Here is a 16,282-nt window from a genome sequence, read left to right on the forward strand (position 1 = left end):
GTTTATATATATATATACATATAAAGGTTCGTAAAGAAGTTTTTAAACTAGCAGGTGAATCAGTAAATAAAGCACTATATTCATTCCTTCGTTTGTCACTACTTTTTTATTCTACAATTTTTCGTCATTGCGGCTTGTCATAGTTTCACATTAAATGTATTCATATAATTAAATGAATGCTGAAAAAATAAATCTAAATATAAGCTTTTCCTTTCGTTAAAAAATCATGTATAACTATTGATTTTAAAAGTATAGTTTCTATTGATCCTTTACTTATTAAAAAAAAGGATCTAAGATCGTGTTTGTCAAATTTTAATCAAAAGCAAGATTGGCGGTCGTCCTCAAATGATGTCACGCTTGAAGGAGAAGAAGGGGGTCACGAAATTGTGGCAAGGGAGAGGGTAGTAAGGTGTGACAGCACATATTTTAGTTTATCATTTAAAATCCTCAGAATAAGAAAAAAAATACTCATATGATCATAATGCTCACGAAAGTCGCTTAAAAATATAATTTGAAATAAGGTATGTCACGTAATGTCCTATTTCTGAACTGCAAACAAATTTTAATGTAATATGGGGTAACAAAAGGGAGGGATATAAATATTGAGGGAAAAAAGTGTGACATCATTTATGGATGACCCCCTAAACATTTTAAAAATTGAAAGAATAAGGATCACCTTTGAGCATATGTGCGGCGAGGGATAGGAATGCTTCATTTCATCGTCTGTTTTTAAACAATTTCTTTGACAAATGGCAACCTTCAAAAGATTTCAACCCTTTTAGTACACCTCATTATTTGCATATAAAACGAGTAATATTAAAAATATAAAAATTTTTAAAGTCAATTGGGTATAATATGAAAAAAACACAACTACTTCGATTTAGTAGGAACAACATATGACGCAATGCTAAACGAATGGAATTTAGTTGTTGTTTATTTAGTTATTGTTATTAGTAGTTGTTGTTATTTGTTTTAGTTGTTGTTGTTTATTTAGTTGTATTTAGTTTCAATAACTTTTCTTTATAATGCAATAAAATCTGGCGAGCAGCTATTTAAACGATCGAACACTTCGTTTGTTTATTTGTGACTTGAAGTTAGGCTCGCAGAAAATGCCGTTCATGGGTTAAATTTAGTAGGAACAACACAACCTGTGACGTAGGCTATATTATACCCAATTCCTACTTAGATCATCCACTACAAATTTTGAAAAAATGTATTTGAACTTGAATGGATGAATAAAAAGTATTTTATGAACGATTGAACATTTGAACGCGACATATAAATATATATATGGAGAGTGTGAACTAATAGTAGGAAATGTGTGGTGAACCACCTTCTCACCAGATGGCGATGAACTTTGCTCGCCAGGTGGCAGTACAAAACTTTCCCCTCAAGAAATCAATTCCCCTTTTCTATAAGATGGCAACATCTCTGAGTTAAAACCTTAGTTTCAAGAAATGGCAACAGGTCAATTGTCAAACATTCATTCCATCTTGCTGACTGATGAACTTACACCATTTTTAAAATGCTGCTGTCGCTAATACTGTCCGTCTTTCTACTTGTAACTTAATATAATTTCTTTTATGTTTTATTATTATTAAACTGTGTTGATAGTTAATTTTTATTGAATTAATTTATTTAATATATTTAACCTAATCACCACAGATGGAATAAAAATGAAAGTAATGAAAAGTTTAATCTGTAACAAGGTGTTTAAACAATGGAATTTTATAATTCGCGATCGCAACGAACTATAGGGGGCGTTGTTGTATGAGACGCATACCTGCGATTTCTATATGAACCGTCATTCAGTTACTCTGGAGACGTCGTTAATGTAGCGTGTAGCATTGCAACGTTCCTTCTTTAATGTGGCTTATTAAATTTAAAAAAGAAAAATGCTTGATATTCTTTCTTATGCAAACGAAAGCAAAATGGTATCTCTTTTTATTAGAGAAGGAATATCCAAAACACATCGAAAAAATATTTGTACATTAACAGAAAAAAATATGTATATTCTTATAAGAGTTAAAACCTAATGCCCGAGAAATAGTATTACTAAATTTAATGATATAACATGAAAGGCCCATTTAAACTTTACATTCTATAGTTTTAAGAATCATATTACTTCAAAAATTAAAATTAACAAAAAGTATACATAAGCCTCATAATTTTATGAAATTTAATTTTGTAAACAAAGTTTTTTGACAACAATTTTTATCAAAAAATTTCAAGTTTCAATAAAAATCATTATTTAGAAACTAAGAAACGTAAAATAAAGAATGCTGACGAAACAAAAACACAATTCTTTTTGTCGCCATTTTTAGTGCTACGAAAATTCGTCTTTGGGATTTGCCAAAAACAAAACAAGATGCAATTTTATTTTTTCAGGAGGGAAATATTTTACCGAAAAAACGAAAATGTACCAATTCCCACAACATGAAACTTTATCTTGGTAAACGTACGTTTTAGAAATGTTATTTCATTTGGAATCTTATTTATCAGAGTTCATATGGCGATATGATTGTTTTGAATCTATGCTAAACTCTATATCGGCTCATTTTCCACCGAAATCCGATTGACTATTTTGATTTTAAATAAAGTGTTTTATTTTATGAATTGTCGCAAAAATTTTAAGTGTAGATTGGCGGCACTTAAAAACCGCCAAATCTGTAGCGGCGGTGGCGTTAATACGTAAGTACCGAATTTTTATTCCATATTTTTCTGAATCATATTACTTCAAACATTGGAATATACAAGAAGTATACATAAACACATAATGTTATACCATTTAATTTTTCAAAAAAAGTATTTTGAGAACAATTTTTATCAAAAAATTATAAACTAAAAAACGGAAAATAAAGAATTCTTAGGATAAAAAAACGATTTTAAGAATTCTTTACATTGAAATAAAAACTTTCATATTGTTTCTTTTTTTATTATTCTTATAGTTCTTAATCAGACGTAAAAAACCATTCTGTAGAGAACCATCATCAAATGAAAAAAAAATATTTACAAGCAAATTTTTTATTGTAAAAACCATTGCACTTACCTGATTTATAATTCCCGGAGAATTCCAAAATGATAAGTTCCTTGTTTGAAAACTTTATTCTCAAATAATAGATACATAGTTTATCCCTTCATTACTTTTAGATAACATACTACACAGCAAAATTTTATAATTGATATGAATTTGAATATGTAGCTAAAAACAGAATAGCTGAATTCTAGTTGAACTTATTCTTTCAAAACTAAAAAAAATTTACCAAGAAAACGATTAAAATTAATTAAGAATCAGCACAAATGGCACTATTTCAAGTAACTTGGATAATTTTTTATTTTTGTTTTCCGAATTATATAGATACAGAAATATATACTATTCTATAACGAAGAAGAATATGCTATAAGTATTACAATTCTGTATGTTCTGAATTCATATTTATTCACTGGAATGACGAAAGCAATGTTGACTTCACTTTAATTCGTAATGAATTGAAGACAGAAGAAATGCATTTTACCTTAATACACACATCTGTAACAGTATCCGAAATCGGAAGTCATCAATTGCAAGTTTGTTGATAATAGAAATTAAAAATTATTGAAGAATTTTTCTTCAAATGTTTGGCGTGTTCTGTTCCTGAAAGATTTACTAATATTCTGGAGATTTTTTTCAAGTTCTTTGGCCTTTTCCTTAGGGAAATTTTGTTTCTTATTTGCTGCTAAAAAATGGCGTCTGATTCTGTCAATGACTTTGATGGAACTAAATGAAAACGTGATAAATTAATGTCTGATATTTACAGGCTCCCGCTAGACGGCGTACTCGAGCGTTGCGATCGCGAATTTTGAATTTATCTGACACAGCGAATATAAAATAATTAAGTGTGAGCAATACACTATTTTTTTTTGTCCAAATAGAGCTGTAAGTTAGAAATGATCACTGATGTTATTTTTAAAATATGTGAAAACTGAATCTGTGAAAACTGAAAAGTGAAATTTAAAACAATGACTGACGCTTAACCCATCATAAAATTCCATTTCGTTTTCGCTCATCCCTATTTAATGAATGAATTAATATTTAAAAAAAAATGCATTAACACCAGGCGTCATCCACTACAAGTTTTAAATAAAAAGTATTTGAATTTGAGTGGATGAATAAAAAGTATTTTATTTAACTATTGAAAATTTGAACAAGATGTAGGGAGAGGGTGAACTAATAGTAGAGGAATTGAATAAAATGAGAGTTAATTACTTGTATTCTGTGTCCGTATATTTTTTGTAATTTAATACTGTGATTGTAATCAACTGGAACTTCTAAATTCTTTCTTCTCTTCCATTCATGTCGAGAGGACCAACGGAACAATCGAACTAAAAGCTTCGTGAAAAATCCAACTGGAAAATCAAGTTAAATTGTTACTTCGTTTCTCAACGTTATAAAAGACAATATGATTCAACCAAAGAAATGGTTTTTCAGGTTCATTTAACACATTTTTCCCCATTTTATTTTTTTAAAGTTTTTCTTTACTGATTTAGATAATTATGCACAAATTAGGGGGACCACAATGTGGCACAATATGCAAGTATGTATGGGAAAAATAATAGATTAGCCCACCTCATGGGGAGCCACCTTTTTAATTATTAAAAACAAAAATTTAATTATTACAAAAATGTAAAAATTATTTCAAATTATATAACAATATATTATTATTACCTGGAAGTAAACCATTGAAATCGAGAATCAGAGTCATGCAGTCGAAGCTGAAATTATCTCCTTGGATGACGTCATTCTGCGAAATCCATGGAATCGAGAATTTTAATGTGCTCGCTTCTTCTTGGATCTCTTCCGAATCCTACGTACAAAAAGTTTATTGTTTACTTAAATATGGAATCAAAAGTTTCACACCATTTTTGCAATGCAATGTGAAATGCAATTATATTTGCTTAGTATATTACGTACTTAAGTAGCTGTGTTCTTCATGAAAGGCAGACATTTTTACGGTGTTTAAAAAACAAGTTTCCAATTGAATTTAATCGTTTTTGTGAGAACCGGAATTCGAATTCTGCCGACCGAAGAATCCTCGTGCATTTAAATGGTGACTGGTGCAGGTTAAATCTGTCTCTCGGGGTCATGAAATTCCCATAACAACTAAATCCCTCTGGGGACACCGATTTGGAGTTGGGTCGCTCTCTGGTTCGAGTCCAAATTACGATTTGTGGATGAATGAAGGAATGTATGAACTTGTCTTTCTTGTAAAACGGGCTGAGACTTGCGTGAGTGCAGCTGAAATCGTATTCTTGGCCGTAGGTGGCGCCACTGAAAGGCAAAAAACCGCATCCTCCGCCTTAAATTTGCTTGTTTTCTCAAGTAGGCATCATGATGGCGTGGCAAGTAGGCAATAGAAACAACAACAACCGATCAATTTAAAAATTGATATAGGGGCAGTAGAAACTCACCTCGTCCAATAGAGAGTATAAAATATCCATGCTATCCAGAATGTCCAGTAGAATGGCCCCATGGTGAAAGAATGAGCAATTGGCATTGAAGCTCTTGGTCATTAGGATACCCTCATCAGGGTTTTCCTGTTACAAGAAAATTATTTTAATTTAATAATATAGAAACTATCTTTATAATAATGGTTTATAAAATTTTTTTTTAACTGACTTGATCCGCTCTTTATAAAATTGTGCGAGGTCCTGTTCGCTATGCGTGACTATATTTATTGAGAAACACCGTTGAAATCATAGAATAAACGAACGAACGAATAATTCATAGGGACTGAAAATATTATTCTCTAAATCGAGGAGAATTAGTAATATCGAGGGCAAAATTAAAAAAAAAATTGACCAACCTTATGGAATATTCGAACATCCTTAGTAAGCAAATGCACAAAATAAATAGAAATCTTAAAATTTTTTATTTCGGAACTTAAAAAAACAGCAAATGATTACGCGATGATTAATTTGCAATTTTAAAGCGGAAAAGTTTGCTTATTTCCTTGATTTCTTACTTTAAAAAGTTCTTTTTCGTCGGCATGAAGACAGGAAATTGCTACATTAAGTAGGTTTTTACTGTTTTCTAAGCATCAGAAAAGGTTTCACTGGAGATTCATTACTTTAAAAAGTTTTTTTTCGGCTGCATGAAGACAGGAAATTGCTACATTAAGTAGGATTTTACTGTTTCCTAAGCATCAGAAAAGGTTTCACTGGAGATTCATTATCATCGACTTCTCTGTCAGAGTAGCCATTCATTGTTTCCTATAAATCTACTTCAATAACTTTATATATATATATATATATATATATATATATATATATATATATATATATATATATATATATATATATATATATATAAATCATGTAGTTTTTTTCAAACTCCTTGACACACTTTAAAGATAAACTTTTCTTCAACTCCCTCTGAAAAATATTTTTTAACAAACCCTTATTAAGAAATTTTTTTAAAATAAAAAGCTTTTTACGTTCGTTATTTTCGATCTATGCACATTATTTATCAGATCTTTAATTTAAATAAAATTCCCACTGATCAATGATTTTATATTTGAACTTTTTTTTTACCAATTTTTTTAATAAAAGAAACCCTTACGGATTTACATCTTTATTTCAATATTAAAATTTTTGAGGTACTAGATTTTCTTATGTACTTTTTCCATTATGGATCCTCAGGACACAGTCTGCACTGAATACAAAAAGGCTCCAGGCTGTGTCAGCAGACAGTGGGTCCTCAGGATGAAGTGCTGTTTTTTGCTAACATACATATCTTTAAAATTTCGTTTTGCTTATTTTTTGGTTTCTAGCATTTTATTTTATTGTTTACAGAAGACAAATTTGGTTTTATCTGCTTTTAGAGATTTTTCATTTTGACGTATTTTAAAAATTTATCTTAAACTTTTTATCTTAAGATTTGTTTAAATCAATTTCATACTTTGATTGAACACTTACGTAAGTAAGAACTATTACTGGAAACTTTTAAGCAGAGTATATAATACCTTTTAAGCAAATTATTTTAAAAATCCCTAACTATTAAAACATCATATGAAATAAAAAAAAAATATCAAAATAATTTGTTAAAAATTCAAAAAGAATAGTTTGACTTTTGAAAAGCAAAAAGAATTCTTTATTTTAATTCTTTACCTTGATTAATTTGGGAGCATCCTCGTTGAGGAGCTTATAAATGTGGTCTATGAACCATTGAGGCTTTAGAATGACGACGGTGCAATTGTTGTCGTTCTTCTGAAATCTCTCTGAGGGCATGTGCCATACTTTTCCCCGGTGGTGGTAGAAGTGGATGAGGGAGACGAATTCTTCTTCACACTCTATACCCTCAAGTCTTGCCACCTCTGAAAGCTGCAAAACACATTTATGTATTATTTTTTTACATAAATGTTACAGTGAATGTCCGAATGTCGACTTTCACAGGTGAATGTAATCCAGTTTGATATTCATTAATTCGTTGATGTTAGTATATTTATTCGATGTTTTAATATCTGCTGAGAATAGATAAGGTGAAACATTATTTTGCTTCAAAATCGCATTTTATTCTTTTTATAAAACATTTTTCTTTAGTCTCTAAAACAATTTTAATTCCCTTTGAACGGAGATTTAAAGTTTTAGCGTTCTTATAGTCTTCAACTGGATGAAGGATCTACACCAGAGGTCGCCAAAGTGGTCTATATAGACCCCCAGGGGTCTATTTAACAAAAGCGGGGGTCTATCTGAGACAGGGGGGGCGAATGGGGGTCTATCCGAATCGGAAGGGTCGATTGTGGGTCGGAAAAAAAACAGTTCTCAATACGCAAATCACACATACCTAATTAAGTATGAGAAGTTTTTTTAAATAATTGACTCAATATCAGTTTCTTTATAAAACATAAATTAATAAACGTATATTTATTGGGGTGTAACAAGTATTTACGTAGCACCGCGCAGTGGCACGAACTCAGCGCAGTTTATAAGTCATATGCATATGTGCGCTTGTCCAAATGTCACGTGTGACGAGCATTGACGTTACAAATGCAAATATCATACGCAGTTTCAGCTATCTTTGCAAACTGTGTTGAATATTTGCAGTGTCATTATTAAAACTTTTACAGTTTTGGATAATTAGTTATTGTTTCGATAAAGCCATTCGTTTGGTTTAGATATCAATTTTAATTATCAATGCACAAAAAAAGGTAAGCATTATTAATATGGATTAGTACAGACCGCGACAAAACTATAGCACACTTTGTATTTTTTTACGAAAATTACAAAATTGACCAATTTTGACGAAAATTAAAATTGACCAATTTTGAACCCAATATAGCGAACCTTTCAAGAAAACACCAGGCACACCCATCTCATTGATCAAGAAGCAGTAAATCTTTAGTTACTTTACTTATAATATCTACTTATGCATAATTACTTATTATTTAATAATAAGGTATTTAAATTTCAATATTAATATATTTTTCATAAAACTATTGTTACACAATGTACTATTACTTTAATAAATGTTTAAAATCATAAAATAAATGTACAAACACAGTATCTGATATAGTTTTATTTTAATTAACAGAAAGTTACTTTTGCAGGGGTCGATGGAGATTTCGAAAAATTACATAGGGGTCGATGATCTAAAACGTTTGGCGACCCCTGATCTACACGAACGTCCTGTGTATTAAAAAAGGAATAGTTTCATTAAAAAAAAAACAGCACTGTCTCCAACTGACACCACATAAAAGAGAAGAAGCCTTCGTACGGGAAAGCGCAAACTAGACAACCCAAGGTTGTGACATCCTATCCTGGTGTAATATATTAAGAGAAATTTGCAGACTGGGTCGATTATCTCTGGAACTACTAGACCTATTTTAATATAATTTGATGTGTACAATACATTGATGCAATACAAAATAAATAACCATTCAACAATTGTAATACACGAGCATGATCGTACGTTGGAGTCGGAAGGTATGAAACAGCGGTTGCAGAATAAACAAAATAAAATGAGTTAATAGGTCCCCTCTTACAGATGCACAGGCCTTGCAGCGTGATTTCATACTTGAAATAAGGCAGTTAATCATTTCATGTAAGCAATTGGCCTGAATCAGGCCCGTAGCCAGGGGTGGGATTCAAACTTTTTAGTCTTTCTTTGAGCTTCTCAGTAAAAAGAAAAACAAAAACTGTCGAATCAAACCTTTTATTAACTAACTTTATTAAGCATAATTTCGGGATATTCCGGTTTGTCCTAAAAAAGTGATCGAAAAATTTTCTTCAAATCCCCGTCGCATGTCCTTGTAAACTTTGTTTGCAAATTGATTATAATTATTATGTAATATTAATTGAAAAATAATTATTATGTAATATTTCTTAATTACTAGTTTAACTTTTGCAAACAACAGAATAAACAATATTTGTTACAATGTTTTCCCCCTACTTTGCATGTCTGAAACTGTCCTTGCTTCTTACCATATCCCCCCCCCGAAAAAATATCCTGGCTACGGCCTTCGCCTGAATTGTCTTGTGGCAATTTCATACCTTCCGACTCCAACGAGTGTTGCGCACGATCATGCGTGAGTATTACAATTGTTGAATTGTTATTTGTTTTGTATTGTATCAATGTATTGTGCACATCAAATTTTATTAAAATCGGTCCTGTAGTTCTAGAGATAATCGACCCAGTCTGTAAATTCTCTTAATTTAATACACCGGCCCTTCACTGAACAGTTTAGGAGTCGGAAGGTTATGGCATATTTCTTATTTTACCTCCACAGAGCAGTTTATACTCGTTACAACGGACTATTCAATCCGTCCGTGCGAAGGCCTTCTCTCTCTTCTAGGAGGTGTCCACAACAACAAAAGAGGTACCTTGCACATATCAGCGAAGTAGACCTCTCGTTCGACCAGTCTGTCCACTGCCTGTTCGAAGAGCATCCACTTGAGTGGGATTTCAGTACCGAAGTAAGGCAGCAGACGAGCCATCTCCAAGATTTTCTCACGGAGTTCACCAATCATGCTGTCCACAGCCAACGTTTCAGGAGAACCAACGTAGTAAAATGTCGGACACACTAAGTGGTAGAACACTTTATCTTGTATACTCTCTTTGATCTTGTTAAACTGATGCTCAACCTATGTTGGAAAAAAAAAATTCTTTATTTTTACATATTTCCTTGAAGGGATTGTATACTGTCAGGAGAAACTTTTCATCGCAAATCTTGTTTTACCTCAACTCGAATTTTGAAATATAGATGTCCTTGTCATAGACCAAACATTAAAAATTTAATTGCGAATATTTTTTTACGCTTATAATAAACGAATGTACTTTAAACATTTTTTAAAAAAAATAATTTTATCTAAAATTTAATTATTTGCAATTTTTTTAAACTAAAAGCATTATATCGCTTTTATTTGAACAGAAAAAAAAAGCATAATTTTTTACTTAATTTTTAATAGTTTCCCGTTTTTAGAACTAAAAACTTCATATGGGGAACACTGCTACAGATAAGACATGCAACTTAACCGAATAAAGTCTCCCATAACATATGTATTGTACATTATTTTATCATTGACACGTACTGAAAAAATTCAATATGAATGTGGTTGGTATTTTATTTACGTCGCACTGTATAGGCGACGGTCTGGGAAACATCGCTGAGGATGATCGGAAGACATGAAATATTGCAATTTTGATTCTCTGCAGAGGGGATAGCTCCCCTGCTTTGGTAGCCCGATGATCTGTGTGTGAAGTCGAGCAGTTTACGGTAGAACAGCCTAACGAGGACTCATACCACACACCCTCGATCTACGCAGACTGATCCGAGTGGTGACCCACCTGCTTACTGTCAGGAGCTAGTGATGCTTGACTTCGGTGTTCTACTGGGAAACGTGTCTTTACAATCAGTCCATTGCGGGACCTATCTGTTATTATTTATTGCGCTAAGAACGGACTTACAATGTAGTTGTCACAATTAAAGTTCCAGGATTTGTAAAAATAGTTAGGATTTCAAAAAAAGAAAACTATTTGAATACATAAACTTTGATTCCTAGAGGAAAGTTTTGAAGAGAAAGAGACGAACCGCTGAATCAAAAGTGGTTGAATCTTCTTGGACACCCACAATGAGGACGGGTGGAAAAAGAGTGCAGACGATGTCATTCACGTCCTGCTGATTCTTGTGACGCTGATCATCCTTCGGATAAGCGATGGAGACGTAGATCATTTCCAACCATATGTGTAACAGGGATAAGTAAGAGACCGCTTCAGAAAACTCGAACTGAAAAAGAAAAGATTTTGAATATATAATCATTTCTAAAATTTAGCAGACAGTTCTCACTGCATGCAAATCACGAACATCCTGTCGAAAGAGTTATGCATTTCACCAATCAGGTTCTCATTCTCCCTCGACAGTGATCAGATATGCGTGAATTATATCGCATGCAGTGAGAATGGCTGTTTTTCGACGACTCTGTCATCAAATATAAAAAATATCAACAAAAAAGTTGCGATCGCCTTGTTACTGTCACTGGTTGTTCATTGGTCAAATACTTTTTTGTTCTGGATTGACTTCGTTAAACGCCACAACATTTCAAATCATGGGTTGCATAAACTGTCTCGATGGATATTTGTCGTCCGATTGATTTTCAAATCTCGCCTACACCGACCACAGTGATGACGTAAAATATCCTCAGTGGTAGACGGTTCATGGGTTAGAGTCCCCTTGCCATCAGGGCAACCGTGGGAGGTTTTCCTCAGCAAGTAACGCAAACGTGAGTTAGTTCCTTTAAAAAGTCCTCCACAAAGGTAAATTTCTCTCAATACCTGATCCAGGAGTTCCTTTATCTTCTGGATTGGGTTCAAAAATTACAAGGCCACGGAGTTGAACATTGGTAGTAATAAAACCAAAAATTGGGTCGGCTGTTCAACGACGGTTATAAAGTAAAATAAAGGCGATAGGTAAAATATTATATTTCTTGAAACAAATATGTTACGACTAATACAAATATTATGCTTAGCCAAAATAAATGCTAATTAAAAATTATTTTACAACCAATATATAATTTTATCTCGAAATTACCCTAGCTACAATTTTACTCTGGTCCCTGTTGGTCTCAAAATTGGCTCGTCCTATATGAACATGAACCGAAGGACGAATATATAGGGATGTATAGTTTTTTTGATATGGGACCTCTATTTGGAGCTAATATCGGCCTTTCTAGAACAAATATAATTTATTTTGGCTGAATAATGGATATAAAATATTGGATGAATCTGACAATTCTATACAAGGCCGGTGTTGATTGTAAAGTGACTGTAAAATATCGGATGAATCTGACAATTCTATACAAGGCAGGTGTTGATTGTAAAGTGACTGTAAAATATCGGATGAATCTGACAATTCTATACAAGGCAGGTGTTGATTGTAAAGGGACTGTAAAATATTGGATGAATCTGACAATTCTATACAGGGCCGGTGTTGATTGTAAAGTGACTAAAATATCGGATGAATCTGACAATTCTATACAGGGTAGGTATTGATTGTAAAGTGACTGTAAAATATTGGATGAATCTGACAATTCTATGCAACTCCGGTGTTGATTGTAAAGTGACTGTAAAATATCGGGAGAATCGAACAATTTTGTATAGGGCCAATATCGGAAAAATAATAACCCTTTGAAACCTTATTGAGCCAAGATTCGGGAATATTGGTCTAATAACGGCCACATTTATTTTGATGCTGGGAAATTATGCTGGACGCTAAAGACTAGCCAGAACATTCATCTAGTGTCTAACGCAAGCATTGCTCATACATATCTTATTCCTTGTAAGTAACAATAAACAACAAAATTCTCGTCTTTTTGGTGCTTTCGTAATTTTTGAATGGCCACAAATTAAATATTTAGTTAACTTTTTTTTTACAGACAATGTTCCGCAAATAGGCGTACTTCATCGAAACAACAAGAAATTACGTTTGCGATGAGTTGTGTCTGAGATGAATTGTTTCCACAACGAACTGTGCTCGCGACGAATTGCACTCTCGATGTACCGTCACTCCGACGAATACAAAATAAAGGACTGACGAGGAATTGTCTGCTCCCAAGCGACGAACTATCGCCCCCACTCATTGTGTGTAATGAATTGTCCTTCCACTTAAAGTAAGAAAAATAAACGATATCAAAATTTGGTGAAACATTATCGATGTTAATCGGAACAAATATGAAATCAAAATTTAATTTGCTTGTCAAACCGCCTTTTGTTTAAAACCTCCTGGTTTTATCTACCTAATAAATTTGTTTCTCTATGATTTTTATCTTGCCATTGCTCAGATTGAAATCATAAATGATTTGTCATATTTTAAAAACATTTATTTTAATTCCGTAGTTGTTTACATTTTGACACTAAAATAGGATATTAAGAGTGACTGAACACCCTGAAAGTAAAGCTTTTTTAGAATACGTTTTTTTTAAAAAAAAAAAAAATGAAAATAAAATATTAAAACTTACTTCAAGATTTTCTCCAATGAAGATGGGTGAATCTAAATCTTGAGACAAATCAAAGACGAATATGTAAACAGTTTGTGGCGAGAGGAACATCTGAAAATGGAATAGAACATTTTACTTGTTTTAGGCAAACTTTCTGTGGCTCAAGGAACCTCCCAATGAGGTGACCCGGATTAATATCAGTGTATTTAGCTATTGAAATGAATGCAATACCACAACTAAATATTGAATTGCAGACCTAACATATGCAAGCAATTCAGAATCTGATTAATATCAGTGCATTTAGCTATGGAAATGAAGAGAATAAAGTGATTATACGTAAATTTAGCTTTTTCTTTAGCATGTAACATGATAGAGTAATCCTGGATATTGTTTTGCTCCCTTCTTGCTTTCCATGCAGATTTCTTTTATGGTTAAGATTTATAAAACAAACAGTAGACACTACTTTACAAGGTGTAATTATGTCCAGTGTTTATGAATTTAAAACCTGTTTTGTGTTGTTTAAATCTTTCAAAAGGCGGTTTTCTATTGAACGAATTTTCCTTACAACGAAACTTATTGTCGGAATTTAGCGACTTCGTTAAATAGAGGTCCGACTGCATTTTGCTGCTAGGGATGTACGATCAAAGTTTAAAGGAAATACTACTAACTTGATGCAGTAGAAGATTTTTAGCGTATCCTCCGTAGTCCCAGATGTTGAATGTTATGTCGGTTGATTGTTGGACTTTCTTAGTTTCACTCACTGTTTTGGGATCTGATTCTTTCAACAGCTTCTCCACTAATTCCACAATTCTCGAGGGCAATTCTTCAGGAAGGATTTCATTCATGGATTCTTTAAATGTCTAAAATAAAGGGGAATCCATATTGAACATTATTAACTTTTTCTGAAAATTTTGAACTATGATTTATTTTTAAATGGTATTTCTTATTGAGACACGTTAAATAAATTATTTAAAAAAAATTAGTTGATAGGCAGGTAGGTGCTTTATTTATGTCGCCCTAGAACAGCCCAATGGGCTATTGACGACGGTCTGGGAAACATACCTGAGGGTGATCCGAAGACTTGCCGTCGCAATTTTGATCCTCTGCAGAGGAGATGGCTTTGGTGGCCCGATCACCTGCTCGCGAAGTCGAGTACTTTACTATGGAACAGTTTAACGAGGACAAATAACGTGCACCCTTGGTCCCTACGCATGCTGGTCAAAGTGATCACACACCCTCCTACTGACCGCAGCCAGTGATGCTTGACTTCGGTGATCTGCTGTTAACCATGTCTTAACGATCAGTCCAATGCGGGACGAACTTAGTTGAAGAACATTATTATTTAAATTTGAACGTATACTAAATAAAGTCTGTTTTATGAAGGCTGCTTTGTCAAGAAGAAAAAAACAGAAACCGAAATTAGAAATCCTTAAATTTGAAAAAATAAAAGCTTCAAACTATAAATTTGCTATCTTGCTTTAAGGTTCAGAAAATCAGGCACACATTTAAAAAAAAATTAAGTAATCATTATTCTAACTAATCTAATTTAACTAAAAATCACCATTTTCGCAAAATATATACACTAACAATAAAAACAAAAAATTAAAGTTGTTTTTCAAATGCCCGCGTTGTTGTTCTGCCCGCGGCTAAGATATTGAACTTTAGATTTAGCATTTGTATCAGATAGATAGATCCAAGCTTCATCAGTTGTAATGAACTTTCGTCATCTGTCCTTAAGGAGAAGCTTGTAGAGGGGCCATGATCGTTGCCTCCTAATCTGCACCGATCTCTCACTTAAATGATGACATTTAGGTTTTTTATGGCATTTTTTCTTCAACTTTTGTTTCAGTTGATAGCTTACAACTTTCTGACTCACGTTAAAAGCTTTAGTCATGCTTGCCTGTGTTGGTGGATCTGGTTTTGATGTCATCTTATCAAGCTTCTGCAAATCCGATTTCTTCAATTTTCTTGGCCGTCCACTTCTTTTTGGTTTTGTATTATTTTACATCGATCCGAGCTTTGAATTCTTGAGGCGACTGATATGACTGAGTGAAATCGCAATACCTTTCTTTTTAAAATGGGTTTGTATAATCCTGTGGCTCCATCGAAATTCTAAAAATGCTTGTTCTTAACCAATTAGCTTTTTGTCAAATTTCTTCAAAGGCATTTTTGTGATTTTATGAAATAATATTGCAACTGAAAGTCTAATAGCAGAGCTTTAGATCAGTATGCTATATATGTGAAAAGGTTTTAAAACTTTAGTGGTAGATAACCACAAAAGTGATCCCTATACTTTTTTGTTACTCTGTAGACGGAAATTTTTGTCCTTCGTTATTATTGGAACTATAGTTGACATTTTCTAAAACTTAATTTGAAATTTATGAAAAGGAAATTTCCTCACTACAACAAGTTGCTTAAGACTCTCAAACAATTCTAAAATTGCTTTATATTTCAATTATTATATTAATTGTGTTACGATATCCATAATTAAAAAAATGAAGAATTTGTGCGACTGTCTCTCTCCTGTAAACCTAGTTTTATCGTTCGTGTAGTTTTATTGTTCTGAAATTTGGACTGTAGGTGTAAGGACGTAATGCCAGCCCCTGATTCCTAAAATCGTTAAAATTTTTTAAATCGAGTTGTTTGAGAAATGGAATTTAACTAAACTGCAGACGATTTTGTTTTTTCAATTATTTAAACAATGAGATAACTCATATTTGCCATCATATATATATATATATATACCTGCAAGTGGCATATAGTGTGGGTATCATTGCATGTTGAAGCATGGCATTTGTTTACGTAAGCAACTGTT

The 16,282-nt window shown here is 32.7% G+C and overlaps 1 protein-coding gene across 1 annotated transcript in view; it reads right to left on the minus strand.

The window, feature by feature from the left end:
• The window catches only part of LOC107451071 (uncharacterized), a 70,982-nt gene that overhangs the window by 15,896 nt on the left and 38,804 nt on the right, over positions 1–16,282 (minus strand). Inside the window, exons 8-16 of the mRNA XM_087158613.1 lie at positions 14,136–14,327; positions 13,489–13,578; positions 11,067–11,261; positions 9,859–10,119; positions 7,147–7,359; positions 5,449–5,574; positions 4,706–4,844; positions 4,247–4,386; positions 677–757 (exon numbers count right to left, since the gene is read on the minus strand). Coding sequence (XP_087014739.1) covers positions 677–757; positions 4,247–4,386; positions 4,706–4,844; positions 5,449–5,574; positions 7,147–7,359; positions 9,859–10,119; positions 11,067–11,261; positions 13,489–13,578; positions 14,136–14,327 — 1,437 coding nt within the window. The remainder of the gene's footprint in view (positions 1–676; positions 758–4,246; positions 4,387–4,705; positions 4,845–5,448; positions 5,575–7,146; positions 7,360–9,858; positions 10,120–11,066; positions 11,262–13,488; positions 13,579–14,135; positions 14,328–16,282) is intronic.

The sequence above is a fragment of the Parasteatoda tepidariorum genome, chromosome 3 (assembly GCF_982258835.1).
Source record: "Parasteatoda tepidariorum strain Cologne lab strain chromosome 3, Ptep-v5.0, whole genome shotgun sequence".
Taxonomy (NCBI): domain Eukaryota; kingdom Metazoa; phylum Arthropoda; class Arachnida; order Araneae; family Theridiidae; genus Parasteatoda; species Parasteatoda tepidariorum.